Raw genomic sequence first — 20299 nt, 5'->3', positions numbered from 1 at the left:
TTTGGAGCTGACCATAGCAGGTGCTTTGTTTGTCATTAGCATGTAAGAACTAGTGCAGTACAGAAAATAATCAACTAGGTGAGGGAAGAAATAGATGAGACTTCCACAGTTGCCATTTGCTGCCTTGAGTGACAGACTATTACCAGTAAAGTAACACTGACTTACTGAGCCCCTCACAACATTTATTCCTCATACCACATATATTTTTACTGGGCATCTCCTTAAAGATGTACCATAGTCTGAGGTAAAGCATGAAGTAATTGTGTGACAACATATAATGAATTAAGAGCAGGAAAACGTTTAAGGGAGCAGCACAATCATTGGTCCTGGGATCCTCCACCTCCTGTGGCAGCATGTGAAAATGCCTTGCTGCTGCCAGGGTTATTTGTGAAGTGTCTGATGAAGGGAGAGCTGTAGGACTGTTACACAATGCTCTCACAAGGATGTATTAAAACAATGCTTTCCTTCCAGTTTTTACTGTAAGGGCTGCTGTGCCAGACACACCTGGACAGGAGGGACAGAGCCAAGCTCTGCTATGGCAGGCACAGCAGCTGGAAACAACTGCAGTAGCCAGGAATGCCCCAAAGTCACCACTATTGCAAACCAGTAAGAATGAGTCTCAAACTCCAGGCTGCAAGCTGTGGCACACTGCTTCTGTGTTCTTTCAGATGTAAGTTAAACACCACTGTTGGCCTTCCAAATATCGGCTCTAAGGCTGGGAGGAGGATTTTCAGTTTTTCTTACCCTTGTACCAGCTTAGCACCCATGACACCACTCCAAATCATCACAAAGAAGAAAAATAAGTAGTACATTTATTGAATCTCCACTTACTACTACTTCTAACCTTTATTCAGACACATGTGCTCAGCTTCGAGAGCCAAGAATTTCTTCATTATCATTCAATGTGAATGATGCTATACATGAATCAAGTGCAGGAAGTTGGGCTTTTCTCTCTAACAGGAATGAGAGAGGGGTTTCTAGTCTTTCCATCTGTTTTTTGGCTGCACAAAATAACCCTTTCCAAGGGTCCATGAAATAAAATACTATATTGCATACTATATACATTTACATACAACGGTAAATGCACCATTCATTCAGAAATACACAATACCTAAGGCTCAATGGAAAAGCTCAGTTGAAGCAACTTTTCTCTGGATGAGAGAGAAGTGGCTTGTGACAGTTGTGGAAGTTTCCATAACTTGTTCATGTGGATCCTGCCCCTCTGCAGCACTCTCTGAGGACCACCTGTGCCTGGGAAGGAGGGCTCAAAGAAAATATATACAACCATGATGGAGGATTTCCTCTGAGAATAATTATCCAGCAACTGCAGGAGGAGGCAAAGTACCTTAGTGTACTTACTTTATTGTATGCAGAAGCCCCTTTTAGGCATAGGAAGCCACTTCTGATGCAAAGCTGTAAAGCTGTCCCTTTATATCTGAACAATACTTACTTTTAACTCTTTTTTATTTTCCTTTTCTCCTTGGACTGTTGGTGTGCAAGAAGATTAAAACAGTGCTAGCAACTGGACTGTGTGGTAGGGGCACTGGACTGTTGGAAAGGGATTTTTTTTTTAAGCTGATCAGACATGGGGAACTGAATTGCCTGCTTTCAGCTGTAACATCAGCCTTATTTTACAATACCTGAGCTTTGCCTCCTCCTGCTGCTGTGCTGCATTTACACACAGCTCCCAAGTGCTCTACAGAGCACTGCTCCTTGGTTATCTTTTGAAATGTCTTAAATCCCTGCAGAGAAATACTTGCCATGTTACCACATGTGACAAACCTTTTCTCTAAGATAACAGAGCAATTCATTGACCAAAGTCACTAGACACTGTATCACACCCAAAGCACTGCAGATAAGGAGAGACAAGGGTACCTGTCTCTCCCTGTCCCCACAGGTGCAGTCCCCACCATCTCCACGCACTGGCACAGGCAGGAGCAAGGCATTTTTGGGCCTCACTGTGCCAAATAGACTATGGATAAAAGCTGGGCTTCACTGCACTAGATTCCCCTTTTATTAGGCTGCTGGTCTTTTCTCAGCAGCGGGCTCAGTTGTCTCCCCTCTTCAGCCTTTACTTCTGGGCTCAGTGGAGTAAGACATTAACTCCAGCTCGTGCCTGTTTCATAGACTGAGAAAAGTAATTTAAAAATACACAAAGTGTTAACTCTGCTCTCTCCCCTGCTCTAAATAGGGCAGGCATTTGAAATCCTTCCTCTTTAAGTAAAAGTCAAATTGTAGTAGCACACCATTAATACTCAAGAATGTGACTTGCACTCTGTGCCCCAAGGCAGTGTCAGGGCAGCAGCCCTTTCCAAGGGTGGGGCAAGGCTCCACATGCACATTCTCTGCTCCTGCTCCTTTGTCCAGTTGTTTTGGCTTGACAAGAGATGGCATCATAGCACATGTTGGAGCACCACACGTCCCAATGGCACTGGGGGCAAGGGAGTCCCCCTCAGCTCCAGCTGGAGTTTTGCAGTTCCTCTCGGAGCCAGGTTGGAAGGGGCTGTCCCAGTCTGTTCATCAGCTTGGATAATTCAATGTTGTGCTCCCGGTAGAAGTCTCTTAGAAAGAGCCGTGACTGTGTGGAAAAAATAGACCACATGAGCATGAAAGATGTTACCTTCAACACATGCTCCACAGGTCACCTAGAACAGATGGTAGGAAAATCCATGTGGGTTTGCTGGGATGTTTCTACATCTCTTGTTGCCAAGAGATTTGAGACAGCTACTCACCAAGGAATCCATATCAGGGTATTTCCTTCCTTTACTCTTTCCTAGGCATTTAGTCTTTCCTCCATCTAGCAGCTGGCACCAAAATCCTTTTGCTTCATCAAATCTGAAAAATACATTTATCTTTGAAAGATACAACCACACACCCAATTAGCAGCAGCAGAAATTAAGTAACTCCAGTAACTTATTTCCTATTTCTGTGCTTCTTTACAGATTTATTTTGTGATATTGGTTCCTTGGGTTTTTTTTAGCACTGGACTACTTTGACAAGAAATCTATTACAAAATGACGGTTTCAGCTTTATGTGAATTTCAGATGTAACATGGTTACACAATTTGTCTGTTCAGCTGGGGGGAAAGATAATAATCAGTTTTTTGGTGTATGTAAATTCTTTTAAATCTCCTCGCTATAGCTGAGTATTAGAGAATCCCCTGACTGTTTATAAAGAGTCAAGTGTTTCTTTTCTTGCTAAAGCACAGGCATGAGGCAGTGTTGGGAACCATGTCTGGATCTGGTTTGGTCTGTGCCTTCAGCTGGCCAAAGGTGAGCTTGAGGTTTGAGCAAGTCCCCTGAAGAAATCTGAGGCAAACTGACAAATCCCATCTATATTCTGACCTTGGCTGAGGGGTACCAGCCAGTACCACTACTGTAGATACTCCATTCACTATCAGCACATGTGCTGCAGCAAGTGAAGCTTTCAAGTAACTTGACATTTCTCTAAATGTGTTCCCTCCTGGGGAACTGTGTGCCACCCCTTTGGAAACAGCTGTAGGTAGAGAACTGAATTAGTTGTCCTCTCTTTACTGTGAAAGGAAAGGGCAACTGTTCTGTGTCTACATGCATGCATCCCCACCCACCATCCTCAGTTGGCATAGGCTGTGACAGCAAAGAAGATGTGAAAACAGGTTTCAGCTGCAAAGAACAATATTCAGCATCTTCAGTGGGCTTGCAAAGTTTCCACTGAACACTGGTATAGCCACAGTACACCTTCAACAGCACTTAATCTATTCAAATTAACTGTACAGGCAGTGTGGGCACGATCACAGTCACAACTCAGTAACATCCTGTAACTGTAGCAGTGAGGTGGTGCCTCTGCTAATGCTCCCTCAGACAGCTCTGGGCACCTGTCAAATCCATGTCATCTCTAATAACAGGCTCTTTACCTCAAAACTGTGCAGTGCAGCCCTAATCTCCATCTGGGTGAAGATATGAGCAGATTGTCACACATTTTTTATCATACCTCCTCTACTTTTTGTCAGATACAGGTATAACACAAAGCATAAGGAGTGCTAATAATTCCAGCACCTTTTCTGAAACACAAAGACCAAATGGAAAAAACATCATCGTTACTGCTGTGAACAACTTCATTCTTCTCCATGACAGTGTCAAAACCTTGTCCTTCCCCTATAATTTCAGGAAACATCAAGGTGTGATTCCAGTCTCCACAAAGCATCTCATGCTATCTGAATCTAATTTTAGGGTTAGGCATAACTGAAATCTTGGCAGATCTTGTGATTGGAGACAAGAAGTATTCTTTCAATCACAGGCTTCCTGGCTGAGAAAGCATCCTCCCAAAACGGAGTTATTTCCCTACCTGAGGGCCTGGGTGTAGTTGAAGAGCGGCGTAACTCCCAAGAACTTCTGGATGTTGTCCATTACAGAGGCAGGGTTGTGTCTCAGCTCCTGACCATCCACAATGAGAAGCTGAAAAGAACAGTTGCTTTAGCCTCTACCAGCTTGTGCTGACACCTCTGAGCTTCTTCCATTTCTAACTGCCCTGGCCTGTGAGTACAGGCAGCCAAAATCTGTCTGTTCTAGAACACAGCAGGAGGATGTGGCCCATTTGTCACCAGAGAGAGAGAAGTTACGATATGGGCCACAAGTACCATATATAACAGTGCATCATGACAGGCTTTGCTCAATAAAGTTGTCTTTAGCCAAATGCCCTGTAACTAAGCACTAAGGCCCAGCAGCAGCATGTACAGATTGTCTCTGGAAACCTTTTTTTTTTCTGTCAGCAGCCATTGTGCTAGGTATTCTCCTGTTAGATGTCATACAAGTAACAACACTGGTGCTAATAAATTGCCTACTCCAAAAAACAGAAAGGAGCAATAATCACACGAACTGAAGACTGTTCTGCAGTAAGAACAAGGAGGTGTGTGTTTGGCTCCATCATTCCTCACAGCAACAGTAAGGCAATGAGATACAAGGCTAAGAATGCTTTACCATCTCTCTTTTAGTCTTGACAGATCTGTCATGTACAGATCAGGCTCTGCTGCTGGGGCAGAGAATAAGAGACCAAATGGACATTATAAAGCTCTGCTGGATTACAGACTGTCTTAAGAATAACTCCAGCAGGAGAAAGAACTTGAAAAAACATATCTTGACTCACAGTAATCACAGATAGATAGATAGACAGATAGATATCTTAGACGGTTTAGAAACTTCTTCACAATTTAGAGACCGAAATAGTCCACGCCATCTATTCATTTGCATTTTTGCAAATTTATATACAAAACACCGAATCCTGACATCTCTGCAGTAAACCTTCCCTTCAGCAGACAGCTGAAGACTTCACAACATGGGAACTAACAAGAGGCAGAGTCCACGAGCCTCTCTGTAAAGCAACAAAACCACAGCAAGTGGCTGAAGACCTTCTGGGCCTGAAGAGGGTCCCTGGACTGCAGACTGCCAAGATGAAAGGAAGGGAGTGCTAACACTGCTGTTCTTGCTAAAATTCCCAGTACTGAGGAGCTTTCTAGCAGACCACAGTATCCTCCTGCACTCATTTCCTTTTACAAATACAATAAAGTGCAAAATTGGAGTATTCAAGCCTGATTTCTTACCCACTCATAACAGGAGAAAGGAAAGGCTTTTGTTCCAAAAGACAAGAAAGAAGGTAAAATTAAAATTATGGGGGGAGCACATGCTCATGAATCAGTTTGTTCCCCTCTCCTCCACACTAAACCTGCAAGGGGCTCCACAAGACCCTCTCCTACCTGCCCAGAGGGATAGTAGGTCAGCCAGCGCTCCAGGTGAGTGGAATACCAGCCGGGGAACAGGCATCGGCTCTGCAGGTTGCGCAGCTCCTGCGGGGCCTGGGATTTTGCAGAGATCACTTGGTAGAAGGTGTAATTGAGTGCCACAGGGTCATTGTGAGCACGCTGGTGCTGAAAAACACAAGCTGAATTCAGGAGCAGGAACATGATTCTGCCTTACACTTCTCAGTGCAGACCCCGATGACTCAGCACAGCCACCCACCAAAGCCTCTGTATGTGAATCTGTCCACACCCTGCAGGGAACCTGCCACCTCCAGGGAAGCACATCCATGGGCTTTCTGCCTCCCCCCACTGAAATATCTCTGTGGCCCTTACCCCCAAGCACAGCACAGGGAAGTTACCTGATACCATGAATAGGCTCGGTCAGCAGGGTTGATCAGAACAGTAATGATTTTGGCTCGAGGTAGCAGGGCTGCACCACGTTTTGGTACCACCTCTGTGTCAAAGTAATTGGCACTCTTCTCAAACATGAAGTCTGTGCTGGCATTAGAGGGAATGGGAAAGAATTCCATGTACCTGCCAAACAGATGGGATGCTGGTGAGCAGCATGGCCCAACAAGAAAAGGTACAGCCCCACGATGCCCTTACTCATCTTCAAGAGACACAGCTGCAGCAAAGTTCCACCTCCCCAGGAATGCAGGGGATGAACAAAGGAGGGCAGATGTAGCAGAGCTGTGATTCAAAAAGGGGTGGTGGCACATGACAAAGAAAGTTGAGAAATGATACAAAGGTAAGAAAGTATTTTGCTGAGAGTGTGTTCCCCGAGTCCCCGGGCAGTGGAAGGAAATACCTGAGGGTAAGGTCCCAGTTGCAAGCTTTAGCACGAAAAACATTTTGTCCAAGAGTAAAGTCAGAATTGTCTGCCTGCCTTGTCACCAACCACTTGCTTAAACCTGTCTAAAGCATTTGTCTCTTTGTACCTCAGTCCATAGCTGAGGTGCAGGGTAAAGAGCTCTGCCCTGCCTCACAGGAGCTTGTTGAATAAGTAACATGGAAACTGTAAGATATTTGATTAACAAGGTAAGAGGGTAAGGCAGGCTAGGGACTAGGAAGCACTGGAAGGCTGATCTGTGCTCAAATCTAAGCTGTGCAGCAAATGCAAATTCCATGTTAAATACAAAGATTCTCCCCTTGCATGCTATGCCACACTCAGATCAATCTGGAGGACTTTTCCAGGGGATGTGCATGGAAACCTTCACTTTCTGACCTGTCAGCTAGTGCAACTGGCTCTGTAGTGCTTGACTTGTGTGAGCTCTGCTCAAATACTAACCATCTTCCAGTATCTTTTCAAAAGTCCCCTAAATGATTAGAGAAGTCCATGTCCCACAACTCTTGGGTAAAGAAATCCCAGAATGCCTTTGTGCCACACATTCATCCCTCAGAGCCACACACAAGGGAGGCCAGTGCCACTGTCAGCCAAAGCTACTGCTTTGAGTAAGGAACACCTTTAAACTTTCTCTCCCTGGAAACACAGTGGCATAATAGTGCCATGGTGACACTAGAATTTCCCTGCCAGGTGGACACTTCTACATGTAAACTCCAAGGTATGCATATGGATACTGTAGCCAGCACAAGGAACACAGTGGTGGTTCCAAGTGTCAAGGCCTGAGAACAATAGCAGGGAGGTTGTCCCCTCCAGTATTATGTTTTAACTCTGAAACCATGAAGAACTTTGTAATGAGAACACTGCTGTCTGTTTTGCATGTCAAAGTAAAAGTAACTTCATGATGGCAGTGCATTCAACAAAGACATGCTGAATTTTTAAAGCTAAATCAGGCCTACAACTCTCCTGGAGAAGAGTCAGTAAAATGAGAAACTACCTGTGCTGCTCCTGGGACTACACAGCTGGGTTACTAGGAAAACAGAAAGCATGCACTGAGCAAAGCAAGGAAAAACAGCTGTTCAGAAACAGAGAAGCTGCTAAGGGGGACAAGGTGGACATACAGAGATACCTGGGAGAAGGCAACATGTGTCAGGTTTCTTACCAATCAATTCCTTTGTGATAGTTGGGGCCATTAAAAAACTGGATCTCCTCAAAGGTGGATGGACTTGGGAAGTTACTGGTGACAGCTGGATGCATGGTCAAGAAGAAGTGCACAGCTGTTGTGCCTGCAACAGGAACCAGTTAATGGGACCTGGGTCACACATAATGCTCTGGGTGAATTAAAGGCTTACCTACACTGCAAGAAACAGTTCCCAGATGGGCTGTTCCTCTTCTTTGTAGCTGACCAACCCTGTAGCTCATGCAGGTTACAACAGCAGTGATACCAAGCACCGCTCAGTCAAGTTCAATCCACATTTTAACTCATGCAGCTGCTTTGAATTGTCTCCTTTGCAAGACAGCTGCCACCCATGTCAGCTACTCCCATGCCAGTGGCACAGCCACACTGTCACGTGGCAGAACGCAAACCTGACACATGAGAGGTGGCCTGGGCAGGAGGTGTGCTAGGGGCAACATTAGTGTCCTGGGGTGAGAACTCCACCAGAGATGCCTTGTCCTGCCTTTGCTGTATGTTGCTGAGATGTTTTCCCTTTACCCTGCTATTACTGAGCCACCTGCAACCAGCCTGAGTCATGATACACGTGGGCTCATGCTGCACACACACTATCAGAGCTTCCCAGTGACACAGCCAGGGGACAGCAGCTCTCCTGGGACGAGCTTTGTTCCAAGTCCAGGATCACCATTGGCTGTGGATAGTTGGTACTGCTGCTGCACTGCATTACACAGAAAGGCAGGTCTAAGGCTTGTAGACCTGGTCTTAGCTGAAGAGATTTTGCTCTCTGCAGCCCAGAAGGGAACTCGCCCTTATACATAAGAGTATGTGCAGCTATGTTACTGCCAACCACAATGCCACAGCAGGTGGTGACAGAGATCAGACAAAGGCGTTTCTCTCCCTCCCAATGACGGTGACATGGAGCATGCAGTGGGTACACAGATCCGCAGCAATAAAAGCACTAGGGGACATTCACTGTAGCATTTGCTACATGTGTGTGCTTAGTCCTGCGGACAGCCTGTTTGTGATACACTAAGGTCACAGGTTCTCTGAGCTTACATGGAAAGCCAAAACAGGTAGGGCAAGCCAAGCACAGTGCCAGGGGGGAAAAGTACTGGCAGACTTGCAGATTTAGGTTAGAACATATCTGAGATGATCTGAAATGTCCTCTGTGGCATTTGGCAGCTCTACAGCACGGACCTGTCCAGCTCTCTGCAAGAGTGAAATGGAAGCTGCAATCTATGTAACAGTGTTCACATTACCAGTTTTCTGAGGTCCCACGATGAGGAACTTGGGGAGTCGATCACACGTTTTCTCTTTCGACCAGATATCCTTGTGCCTTTTATCATCACAGGGATTCTGCAGCACAAGTGATGAGATTAAGCATTACCACAGAAGGTAATGGCAAGGGGAGGAAAAGCTGGAAGGGCCAGTCCTCTAGGGAAAATGCTATTAGCATATGAAGAACACTTCAGAGCCACACTGCTGCTCTGCCAGGCATCAAGTATTAAGTAAAAACACTGGGGACTACTTTCAAAAGCTCCAGTGACACAGGATCCAGAGTCCCTCTGAGAGTGTTAACCACAGGCCTTGCCCTATGAAGCCATCCTGGGCTGAGCCACCATGACAGCACAGCTCAGCATCTGTGAACTTCTGGCAAACAGACAACTCTATCACCTTCAGCTAATTTCATCTGCTCATTACCATGCAGAGAGTTGCTGCACTGGGATAAAATGGAATAAGCGTGTTTTTATTTAATGAACATGAATTCTGCAGTGTGAAATTACTTTGAGATTAATCACATTAACATGCCTGCAAGCTCCTCCAGAACCAGGGCTCTTGCTTGCACACTTTACATTTCACAGCAGCTTGCTCTAATACAAGCCCTTTAATGACCCAAATGCCTGCAAGCTGGACCCCGGTCATGTATGACAGTCAATCCCTGTTCCTCAGCTCACACTGTGACTGTGTCCTACTGCTCCTACTCCCCATCCCTTCCACCTTGCCATTTGCCACAGGCAGCCTGAAGCCACAAATTTAAACATAAAAGCTTTATGCTTTACCGTGCTGCACTCTGGATCAGCAGTCTTGCTACACTTCAAATGTGGGATACACCTCTTACAACGTCACTAGGAGCAGTAAAAGCTGCCTTCTCACCTGCCACAAGGGATTCTTCTCCTGCGGGAAGATTTCAAAGTACTTTTTTGCAAGTTGGACTGGAGGCAATGTTTGCAGGCGAAGGTTGGTCCAGCACTGCACAAACTTGACCAGGCTCTCAAAAGTGTACAGTCCAAGACGGTCATTCCCATAGTTGGACAGGTGTGTCATGAAGATGCTGATCTGAAAATAAAAAAGACATGGGATACTGGTAAATAGGTAACAGAACTGTTTCTGCCTAGCTTGATTCCATGGTCAGCAAGAAGCTGTTCACAACTCAGACTGCCATGGCTGTCTTGGCTGACAAATGTCCATCTGCCAGGAAACAGTGCTTGGAAAACAAGAAGAACTCAGGGGAGGAGGGTCACAGACCTCTCAGTAATCCCTAGGAATGGTGCAGGGTCATGATAACTGAACCCTGGATCTGAGTCCAGAATAGTTTCAAAATCCCATTCAAGTGGCTCTAGGACATTTAGGTGAACAAGGCTGAGTCAATAACTACCTACTAGTCAAAAACCTTGCAAAGCCTCTTTCATGGGAAAACAGGAACTTCCCTTCCCCTCCCCAAGGCACAACCAGGGCAACCTCTTGAGCTGCAGAGTTTGCTACGGCAGGGCAGCAGGCCAGGGAGGGGGCACCATGCTGCAGGCCAGGCCACACAGCACAAGGATGGTTGTCACAGGAGTCCTTTCTGGGCCCACAGCCCATCAGCTTTCATTTTCTTTGGAGCTGACATCTCAAATGTAAAGGAAAAACTGGTAACTCCCACTTTAAAATATAAACAGGTGTGTCTGGGGATCTGAACAGGGACTGTAGAGAGATACTGCAGTAGGATATTGTCCTAGAAACAGACACCAGCTGGTAACTTTTAGCCAGCAAGAACCTTCAGCACAGGCAGCCCCTGAAAAAAGTCCTGCCAAACTTTAATATTCATGGGCAAAGTGGCACTCAACAGCCATGGCAGCACTGCAGCACTCAGGGGGTTGTGCACTATCTCTGTTGTGCCAAGCCATCTCTTCCCTCAAGCAGATACATTTTCCTCCTGTCAGTTTTTCACTATTTTAACTTTTGGAAAAGAGTGCGAAGGACTCTTGTCAGCTTAACTCTAGTGTATGGTTTTGATATGTCCCATGGAATTCAGCATCCCAGTGCCCATAACACAATGGCACTTTGTGAAACATAAACCACATCACTGATAGAAGTTAGAAAAACAAAAGTAGAACACTGAGGCCAGTGGAGGAATGGCTGATTTAGCATTCCTTGTCCAGTGTCTGCAAGTGCAGGGAGGGAAAATTACCTCAGTCACAGCAGGGGTACCCATTGCTGTACAGTCCTGGGTTCAATTCTGGTGACACCAGGTAAGGTCAGGAGGCAATGACAGGCTTTCCTGGCAGGGGGCAGGAATGGCTTTCCCACTCACAGTAGGAAAAGAACAAAATGGGGAAGCAGGAGACAGATGGTCTTGGGATGAAGACATTTGGTGGCACTGAGGAAGTCTGCATTCAGTTTTCTGCCCAGTGTCACCATGGGCTGGTCTCAGCAAGAGAAGAGGTACTGATAGAAGGCAGCTCTTTGTGCCTGAGCCATCCCCAAGACCATATGAAACAGATCTAATTCTGTCCATAAGGTGCTCACAACCCAGCATCTTTGGGTAAGCAACAGAAAACACTGGTAGGACTCTGGGACACATGGAAAGTAAGAGGAGAACAAGATTTATCATGTTTGTCTGCCTGTGACTTTTTCACTTCTGGTTCCCTACTGAGCTGACAGAGAGGCCCTGCCAGCCTACACTTCTGGCTCTGGCACCTACACTTCAAAGAGCAGCATGTGCTCGGTGCTGTTATGTAAGAAGGATGTGCTAACTACAACACAGAGCAGAGGACAGAAAGATGTGTGTAACTGCAAGGCATGGTGGCAAAAGGATGCATCTCATGTTGTATATTGTCCCTTTCTGGGAGACATCAGGAAGGTTCTGTGACAGCAAAATATGCCTCATCTCTTTCACCTGCTTGTGAAATATGTAGAGGAAAAATTTGCTGCATGAGGAGTCTGGCTCACTGGCACAAATCAAATACCACAGGAGGGAAGACAAAGGAGACCACCTGGGACCCCCTTCAAGATTTCCAGAATAAAAAACCAGCCTGCACGTGCTCCAAGTTAGCAACTGTGTCTCAAGACTGACTACATTTGGTAAAATGGCTCACACAGGTAATGCTGCCACCTGCAAACAGTCCCAAGCAACTGGATTTGGAAGAAGAAAAGACAAACTCGGCTGATGAGCCATTTCCCTGGACTTTTGAGTGTGCAGTCATGGCCCGTAACATGTGCACTGTTTAACAAGGCCTGGCAGCCTGCTCTAGCCCATGACAGCTACTGCTGCCAGAACAGCTCCAAGCACTACTTCTGACATAAGCTACACTCAAGGGCCATCTCCCTCCCTCCCATCCACACCCACTGACTCTGCAGACTGACTTGGAAGTAACACCTCCCTCCTCTCCCCTCCCTTCTACTGTCAGTGTGCTGTGATTTCCCTTCTTTCACACTGAGGAAAGATGAAAGCAAAGGTCCCAGAGAGCCTAGCATACAGAAACAGAAGGATATGAGCACCCTTGCAATAAGAGCAGCTGTGGGCACAGCAGTAACCAGCCTGCACAGTGTGAGCAGAAGTGTTTGTGGGAAGCAATCAGCCTGTGCTCAGGATCAACAGCTATTCTGACATCAGACCTTGTTCACTAGTCAGAAGATCAAACATCTTCTGTTTGCACTGCGGAGTTGATCATACACACAGAGGCTTGGAGACTCCTCCACGTCACTTAACGGGAGCTGGAAGCACCAGAAAGGACTGAAAGAGCCTGGTCCAAGTCTGCTAGGGATCACTGCTGGGGCTGCAGAGCTGGCCAGCTTTCTATCAGGCCCCTGAGATGGCTCTATAAGCAAGGGGAGGAATGCAAGGTCTCAGTCACTGTGCAAACACCAGAGGAGCTTAGAGCACAGCACTCTGCTCTGACACAGAGAAATGCTACACTGCCAAAAGGAAGCAGAAATGTAAACATGGGAAGCATCCGAAAGCGCCTGAAAGAGTTCTAAGTCACCACAAAGAGCCAACAGTAAATCTGGCAAATAAGCTCATCCTGTACCAGAACACAATTTTCCCAAATTATATTTGGATCACAGATTACTGCCAGCTGCTTTGACCATCACATCTTATCAGTAAATTTTATTGGGTAGGTCTAGATACTATGTTTCTATTAATTCTTTGGCACAGTCTCCGAGATCAGTAAAGATCTCTGGATTACAGCCTAGCAACTTGTTTTCCAGGAGAAACCTATAGCCTTTACTTTCACAGAGGCTGTTTCTGCATGCTTCAAGATTTGACAATTACAGAGTGGGGCAAGGTGCAATTCACCCAGCATATGGGAACACACGCCCAGAAAAGAAATTGTCAAGAGAAAAAAGCAGTTTCTTTCCATCTGACTGGTCACTCCAAATGTAATGCAAAGAACAACCTCCTCCTTACTCCAAACTTCTATCAAGCAGGAAGGTTTGCTTGTGGTGTGTAAAGAAAACAATTCTGTCTCAGGCAATAGGGACAGAAGACTGGCTTCCAGACGTGAAAGTATAAACTCCTACAGCTTTTTAGTGGGGCTGTCCTAGACCCACAGCTTCTGCAGATCCTACACAAGCCAGAGCTGATCACAGGCTAACCTTCAGTAACACCAGGTCTGTTTATCAACTACAGCCTGTCTTGTCTGGTGCACCCAGAGTACACTGTGAGGGTTTTTTCACTATCAGTTTTACTAAACACTAGAAAAAGCAAGAGACAAAGGAAAAAATAAGGTCACTGATGGAAAAAGGTTGATTTTCTGGTTTGCTGGTCTTCTACAGCCCTGACCAAAAGTGGCTAAAGCTGCATATTCAACCCTGCAATCAAGGTGCAAAAGAAAGAGGGAATGAAAGAAAACATCACAGTGAACAGAGTCACTGGTGTTGTATGAAAAAATCCCACAAACAAGTACTCAAGGACTGGCACTGGTACTCCAGGGTTCCCCCCTAGGACACCAGCCAGAATCAACATACTTTCTCCCAGATCTGCCTGCAATTATTGTGAACAAAACTTATCAGTAGGCCAGGGGAGAAGCCAGCAGGCAGCAGATGTGCATGGAACAGAAGGAGCCAAGGCACATCTCACTTGTGATTCATGAAGACAGAGCGGTCCAGGTAACACCCCCTGTGCTATGGCCCATGGTCAGCATGTCACCCTGGCTGGTTTCTGTCTGCTCAGTGTTGCAGCTCTCGACACACTCAATACTGATGCTCCCCTGGCAGCGTGTAAAGCAAAGCATCATTAACCAGCAAGTACTTCCTTGGACCTCCATTTCACATCTCCTTAGCAAAACACTGGAGATACCCACACTGTGATGGGGGTGACACTGAATCTCCAACAAGATCTAGTCCTTTCCCATATCTGGCACATAAGCTGGGACAGCTGTGCACAAATTCCCCTTTCAGATGAACTTACTGGATTCAGAAGCACCGTCAGGAAGAGTTCACCACCACGAATGCTCTTGTCCAACTCCTTTGAGCCACCGGGATATTCATTATAGAAGATAGTGTGAGTAAAAAGACCACAGGTCTGTCGAGGCAGAACCTGGCAATATCAGAAAAAAGCAAAGTTAGACAAGAGGCAGATGCAGCAGCATCTGTGTGAGAATGAGTCAAAGCAGCACTTTATGAATCAATATAAAGAGTAAGGGGTGTAAGTGACATAGGTGCAGAGGACTCTTGCTATTCCTCTCAACCAGTTAACTCATCACACTGCAAACAAGCCACTGGGATTTCAGTTTCGTCTGGATGGGCCTGGTTTTGCTCTCCATTCAGTACTGACCCCTGAATTGTTCTGAGAAACACAGAACTGGCCTTAGCCAAGTTTTTCTTCTTTGCCTCACTTACTGATTTTGGAAACAATGGTGATATTAAGATTAATGTCTCTGATGCAGGTCATGAGAAGACCATTCCCTGGGCAGGCAAGTGGGCTCTGCTGTGCTCACCATGATTCCATTATGGATGAATCCACGCCGGTACCGGGCAGGCCGTAGGTGTGGGTATTCCTCTGTGCTCGTTACTTGGATGCTCCAAACAGATTTCCATGCCTCATAGAGCTGTGTGTGGACCGGATAAACCCCAGAATGATGGGGGGCTACAGCATAGCCCAAGTCTGTGGGAATCCCATGCTCCTGGAAGCAGAATACACAGCCTGATAATTTGGTATTTAAATAATAGCCTTAATAAGGATCACGTTTACCAACAGCATTCAAGTTGGAGCAAGATGACAGAGGAACACGGAAACTCTCTGGATTGGGAAACCTGAAATACTGCTCGTAGTTCTTGCTTTATGCATCTGTAGAACTATCGGGGCGATTCTGTACCAACAAGGACATTCAGCACTGGTAACAGCTGCTGTAAGAATGGTCTTGTTGCTTGCAGCTGTGACAGATCAGATTAATTCAGAACCCTCAGGTCGGGCTCCCTGGTTACTACAAACTAATCAATGCTGTTAAGTGACACATCTCACTCCCACAATGCCTAGATGTGAGTCACTAGAGAAGGAGAACAAAATTTCCTTAACTGATATAGAGGAAAGGAAGATGACTGGGATCTGTATTGTCTCTAGCAATTCAAAGAAAAACAGACAAGGAGGAAGAGACTATTGCAGGTGAAGATATGGGGCCTGGAGCTACATTAAAATTACAGGAAATTTCTGAATTTCTGGGGTTTTAATTCCACTAAATGGTTCTGGTAACAATATCAATGATGACAGTTCTGCCCTGGTGGTATATGATAAAACCAGAGCCCCTAAATGAAGCAATAACCTTTTCTGACTGCTAGCCTGTTTTATGTTAAATATCTGTAATTGTGTTCTGTGCTTTGTCTCTCTTTGCAAAAGACTGCATTGTTATTTAACCAGGAAAAGGAGGAGCCTAAATTGTTTCTATAATGCTGTGACTGTGCTCTGCATTCAAGACCATTCCTAATCTATGTGTGTCACAGGAACAGAAGACAGCAGCCTGTTATTCCCAAGGGGATTACCATCAAAAACACCAAAGTAGAGGTGAAGAGGACATTTCTTTTCAGTGAAACATGTATGCTATATTCAACTCTGAGCTGTAAGAACTAAGCAGACATTGTTCCATCAATGCAGGATGTTCAGGGCTTCCCCCTCCTCTGCCAAAACCCAGGCAACTTCCTCTGTGCTTCCTAGATAAGTAACTTCCTTCAGCATTGTCTGGAAGGCCAGAAGAAGGGCTGTTAGCAGACAGAGCATTTTATACTACCACCAGGTGACTTCCTTACAGAACCACACTAAATAAGGATGGAAAAGGAAATGCTTGCTCACTGCCAGAGTTTGTAAATTAATTGCATTTGGATGGTAATGCTACAAATTCACAACTCAGGAAACAAGAGCCTTGGGATTTGCACCCTGGAATGTAGCAGAGCTACCTGGGGCCATGCAGATGCTGGGAAACATTTTCCATGGAACAGGCAAACATGTGAATGGTGTTTCTTGCCTCAAGATAGCAGAAGGCACATATCAATTTGAACTTCCAGAAATTGCCAGAAATGCAGCTGAAATACTAGACTAGATTTGGGTTCAGTGCAGTCCAAACAGCTATTCCAGAAGAAAAATGTTTAAGGATTAGCAGTGTAAAGTAAATAAACTGCAATGTTCCCTACCACAGCAAACTGCTTGTTCAGCTTCATCTGCTCAGCCAACACAGTGACATTGTGGAAAAGATGAGGCTGCATGTGACTCCACATGTGAGGGAACCACCAGAACTCTTTCCTGTGCTTGAGCAGCATGTCATCCCCTTCATCTTCCTCATCTGTACCTATAGAAAGCAGAAAAGGAAGTGCAAAATCAAAAGGCAGAAGAGGGGCTCAGTGTTTAAAAGCAGTGGCTAATCCCCTTCGAAGTTATGCTCCCTCTATTGCATTACACATGACACACACCCCAAGGTGGGGGCTGTATGCAGGTGCTGAGACAAAGGAGTGTCAGGGGCTTACCTGTGTGGTAGAATTTCCCTGAGAAGCCCAGGTTGAAGGTGAAATTTGGGACTAAAGTTCTCAGCTTATTCTGAGTGCTCAATAAAGCCTGTTTGAACAAAAGGAAAAAGAAATGTTTAAATTAATATTTTTTCCTCCGTAACATGACTTAGTGTTCTACTGGTGCCCAGCTGAGTCTGAAGAGGTGTCACAGGAGATGGGGCTTAGGCATTGTTTCCCTTGGAGTGGAGTGGAGCAGATCAGATAAGTGCTCCTCATACACAGCCTTGACCTGAAGTAGTTTTGCTGTACTAAATGATGTCTCTTTAAAACCACAGTCAGATCATGTCTCCAATGTGAGGGACCCAGAGTGTCTGTGCTAAGGCAAAAGGACAATAAATCTCACTTGAAAGCAACAGATTATTTGCATTTTACAGGTTCAGCCTCAATGCTCCCTTCCCCACCCACGCTGGCTGGGACTTTGCTAATGAAACTCTACCCCTTCTCAGTCTATGTGCTAGTGAAAAGGAGGATGGGGCAGCCTATGGTGCACAGATGAAGGAAAAAAAGTCAATAATATCACTTAACTAAGTGATAATAAGGGAGGGGCTTTTATTTGGAGAGGAAAGGTGGACTCTCAGAAATACTCATGCAATGAATCCTGCCACAGCAGAGAGGTTTCCCTGACTTTGAGTTCCCTTGAAAGTGCCAAAATTTTGTAGCAGAAAAAGTTTCCTCGATTCTGGGAAGAAAACCTGGGAAAGCCAACATTCACAATCCACACATCTCTTACAGGTTCTTTCATGCTCACTTGTGATTACTTTAAATTTCCAAAGTAATTGCTTTAACCAAAGAGAAGGTGCCTTGTGCCACAAACCTCAGGGTCCAGCAGTGTACAGAGTAAGACAGCACACAGCCTTGACAGAAAAAAAGCAAAGCCCAGAGGCTTAGTGTGTCACAGACAAGTAGGACACAAACTAATTCTAGTCAAATTTCTTCTACTGGAAAATGATAAAAAGAGTGCAGCTGTGAGATGAACACTTTGCTGCTACCTGTGCGCTTTGGGGAAGTGTCACTGGTGCATCTCCCTGTGGGAGAATTCCCAGTCAAACAGGGGATGGCAGGAGGGCTGTTGGCAGGTGACAGATTCCATCCTTGTCTGGGCTATTTAGATTTTAATAGCTTTTCTCAGAAAGCAATGGATCCATGGCTGCACGAAGGTGAAGGTGATGGCCTCTCAACAGCAGACTTCAGATGGACGTAATCACACAGGAAACATAGAATGTAATTCTGGGGAAAGCACACAGGCCTACCAAACTTTGTAGGGAAGATGGACAGATCTTCCTGCATCAGCTGCCCTTCCCCAAGCCCAAGGAGCACAAAACAGTACCACAAGGTGCCCTCACATAGCTCACACTCTGTAGGCACTGTTTGGGTGCACCACTCCCGCAGCTGTGAACGTGCACTCACAAAGACAGACTCTCATTCCATGGAGGTGCCTTGACACCAACTTCTTATGGATAACCTGACAAATCACTGCTGTCACTGCTATATCAAACCAGTGTTAACCAAACACTGGTCATCACATTAATTTTAAAAGGCTGCTATAATTCACTTCAATCACCCATTCACCACAAACATATGCTGAGTGGTTTTACACTCAAGGCAGGCAGTCCATGACCATGGCAAGATGGGAAGACAGACAGATTACAGGTGCAGTGCTGCAAGACACTCCGAATGCTTCTCTATGAGGGAACTAAGCTTTCAGACTTTTCTCTACAGACACACTTCATTGCCTGCTCCTCATTCCCACATCCACACAGCACTGACACCAAATGCAGCCTGGGACAAATTTCAAAGATTTCAGCTTTTCCATGACCACTTGCCTACCATATCTTTACCTCAGTCCCCACCCAAGAACAGTAATTCGATAAATGCAAGGCATGCGAGATCTCCAGAACCTATCACAAATACAGGCAGTGTTTTTAAAAACTGACATGCCAGCAACATTGATGGCTGAATCCTACTTTGCAATACAAGACCCAGAACAGGCAATGGGAGGTCAAGTCCCCCTTATGTAGCCCAGCAAGACACTGGGACTCACCCCACACAGCAGGGAGCGCAGACTAAGAGCTGTGCATGTCTCCTTGGAGAAACATCTGTCTGTCCAGATGATGGTTTAAAAGATCACTTCAAATTTGGGACCAGCACCTTGAACACATCACCCAGTAATTCAGACAGGAAAGTGCCACTTTCTTTTCTTTCTCCAGAGCTGTCCCAAGCCCCAACATTTCCCTCTGCTGCCCTGAAAGGCACATCAGTTCCCCAAGCTTGGGTAGGAAAGTGGTGGGAGGAAAGACAGCGGTTAAGAGGCTTAGCATTCCTCCGCACAGAAAGAGATTTAAAGCCTGGCTGGGGTTACCATGACAACACATCTGTCTGAGAATAAATCCCAAAAAGCCCTGCTCCAGCAGGCTGCAATCCTTTGTGTGCAGGGAGGGAACAGGGAGGAACTATGGGGGCCCCAGAAATTCAGAGTCTGTGGAGTCCTATGGAGTCCTGCTTTCTGGCAAGTTTATTGTTAATCATGTGCGATCCCTCTGCTGATGCTGGGTCCTTGTCACAGTCACAGCTGTAAGGTGGCACATGTTTGAAAAAATGCCTTTCCCCCAAACAGGATAAAGGAGACTAAGGTGCCAATATTTGAACATTTGTTACAACACATTTTGCATTCCATGTTCCCTGGTTCCACATTGGTTCCATGAGGTCTGTAAGCTGTAATAAGGTGCAATAATGCAGGTGTGAGAACAGGCTGGAAGATGGCACTTCTCTCTGCACTCTCTTTCATAAAGTAAGATGAATACGATAGTACTAACCATATCTAAGAGGCGATTCAAGAGGTATTTCTTTTGTATCCATAATATGCTCTAAGACTCAAACAAAAGGCAATCAAGATTTGTGGAGCAGGCTACCCCTTAAGAGAGAAAACAGCCAGCCAGATGTGAACAGATCTTCATTTGCATATTTAAGCAGTTCAGTTGCTCACATGGTATGAGAGAGGGCTAGCATTTTATCTATCCCCCACCTCTAAAAGTCAGACTTTATTTCCCTAGAAAACTGCCCGCCCATCCATCCATCCATCCATCCATCCATCCATCCCTTTTTATCTGTTTTTATATTTTATTGTTATCTTTTCTTTCAAAAAGCCTTCCAAGATACAAGCCTGCCCACTAACTAGGCAGAAAGGTCCCTGCCCCAGCTATGGTCCCTGCTAAAGCTCTGTAAGGCTCACCCCAGCAAGGCACTGATGGGGTCCCCA

At 45.6% G+C, this 20299-nt stretch overlaps 1 protein-coding gene across 10 annotated transcripts in view; it reads right to left on the bottom strand.

The window, feature by feature from the left end:
* Nucleotides 1-795: 795 nt before the first annotated feature.
* The window catches only part of NDST2 (N-deacetylase and N-sulfotransferase 2), a 139021-nt gene continuing 119517 nt past the window's right edge, over nt 796-20299 (bottom strand). For all 10 annotated transcript variants that reach the window (XM_068198497.1, XM_068198493.1, XM_068198495.1 and 7 more), the window contains 12 exons: nt 17002-17089; nt 16672-16826; nt 14988-15173; nt 14459-14587; nt 9940-10122; nt 9045-9141; nt 7774-7897; nt 6130-6304; nt 5729-5899; nt 4324-4433; nt 2733-2835; nt 796-2578 (listed from right to left, as the gene is read on the bottom strand). In XM_068198497.1, coding sequence (XP_068054598.1) covers nt 2453-2578; nt 2733-2835; nt 4324-4433; nt 5729-5899; nt 6130-6304; nt 7774-7897; nt 9045-9141; nt 9940-10122; nt 14459-14587; nt 14988-15173; nt 16672-16826; nt 17002-17089 — 1647 coding nt within the window. In that variant the 3' untranslated portion in view covers nt 796-2452. The remainder of the gene's footprint in view (nt 2579-2732; nt 2836-4323; nt 4434-5728; nt 5900-6129; nt 6305-7773; nt 7898-9044; nt 9142-9939; nt 10123-14458; nt 14588-14987; nt 15174-16671; nt 16827-17001; nt 17090-20299) is intronic.

The sequence above is a fragment of the Anomalospiza imberbis genome, chromosome 8, assembly GCF_031753505.1.
Source record: "Anomalospiza imberbis isolate Cuckoo-Finch-1a 21T00152 chromosome 8, ASM3175350v1, whole genome shotgun sequence".
NCBI lineage: Eukaryota > Metazoa > Chordata > Aves > Passeriformes > Viduidae > Anomalospiza > Anomalospiza imberbis.
Note: the sequence above shows the minus strand (reverse complement) of the source record. Positions and strands in the feature narration are given on the sequence as shown.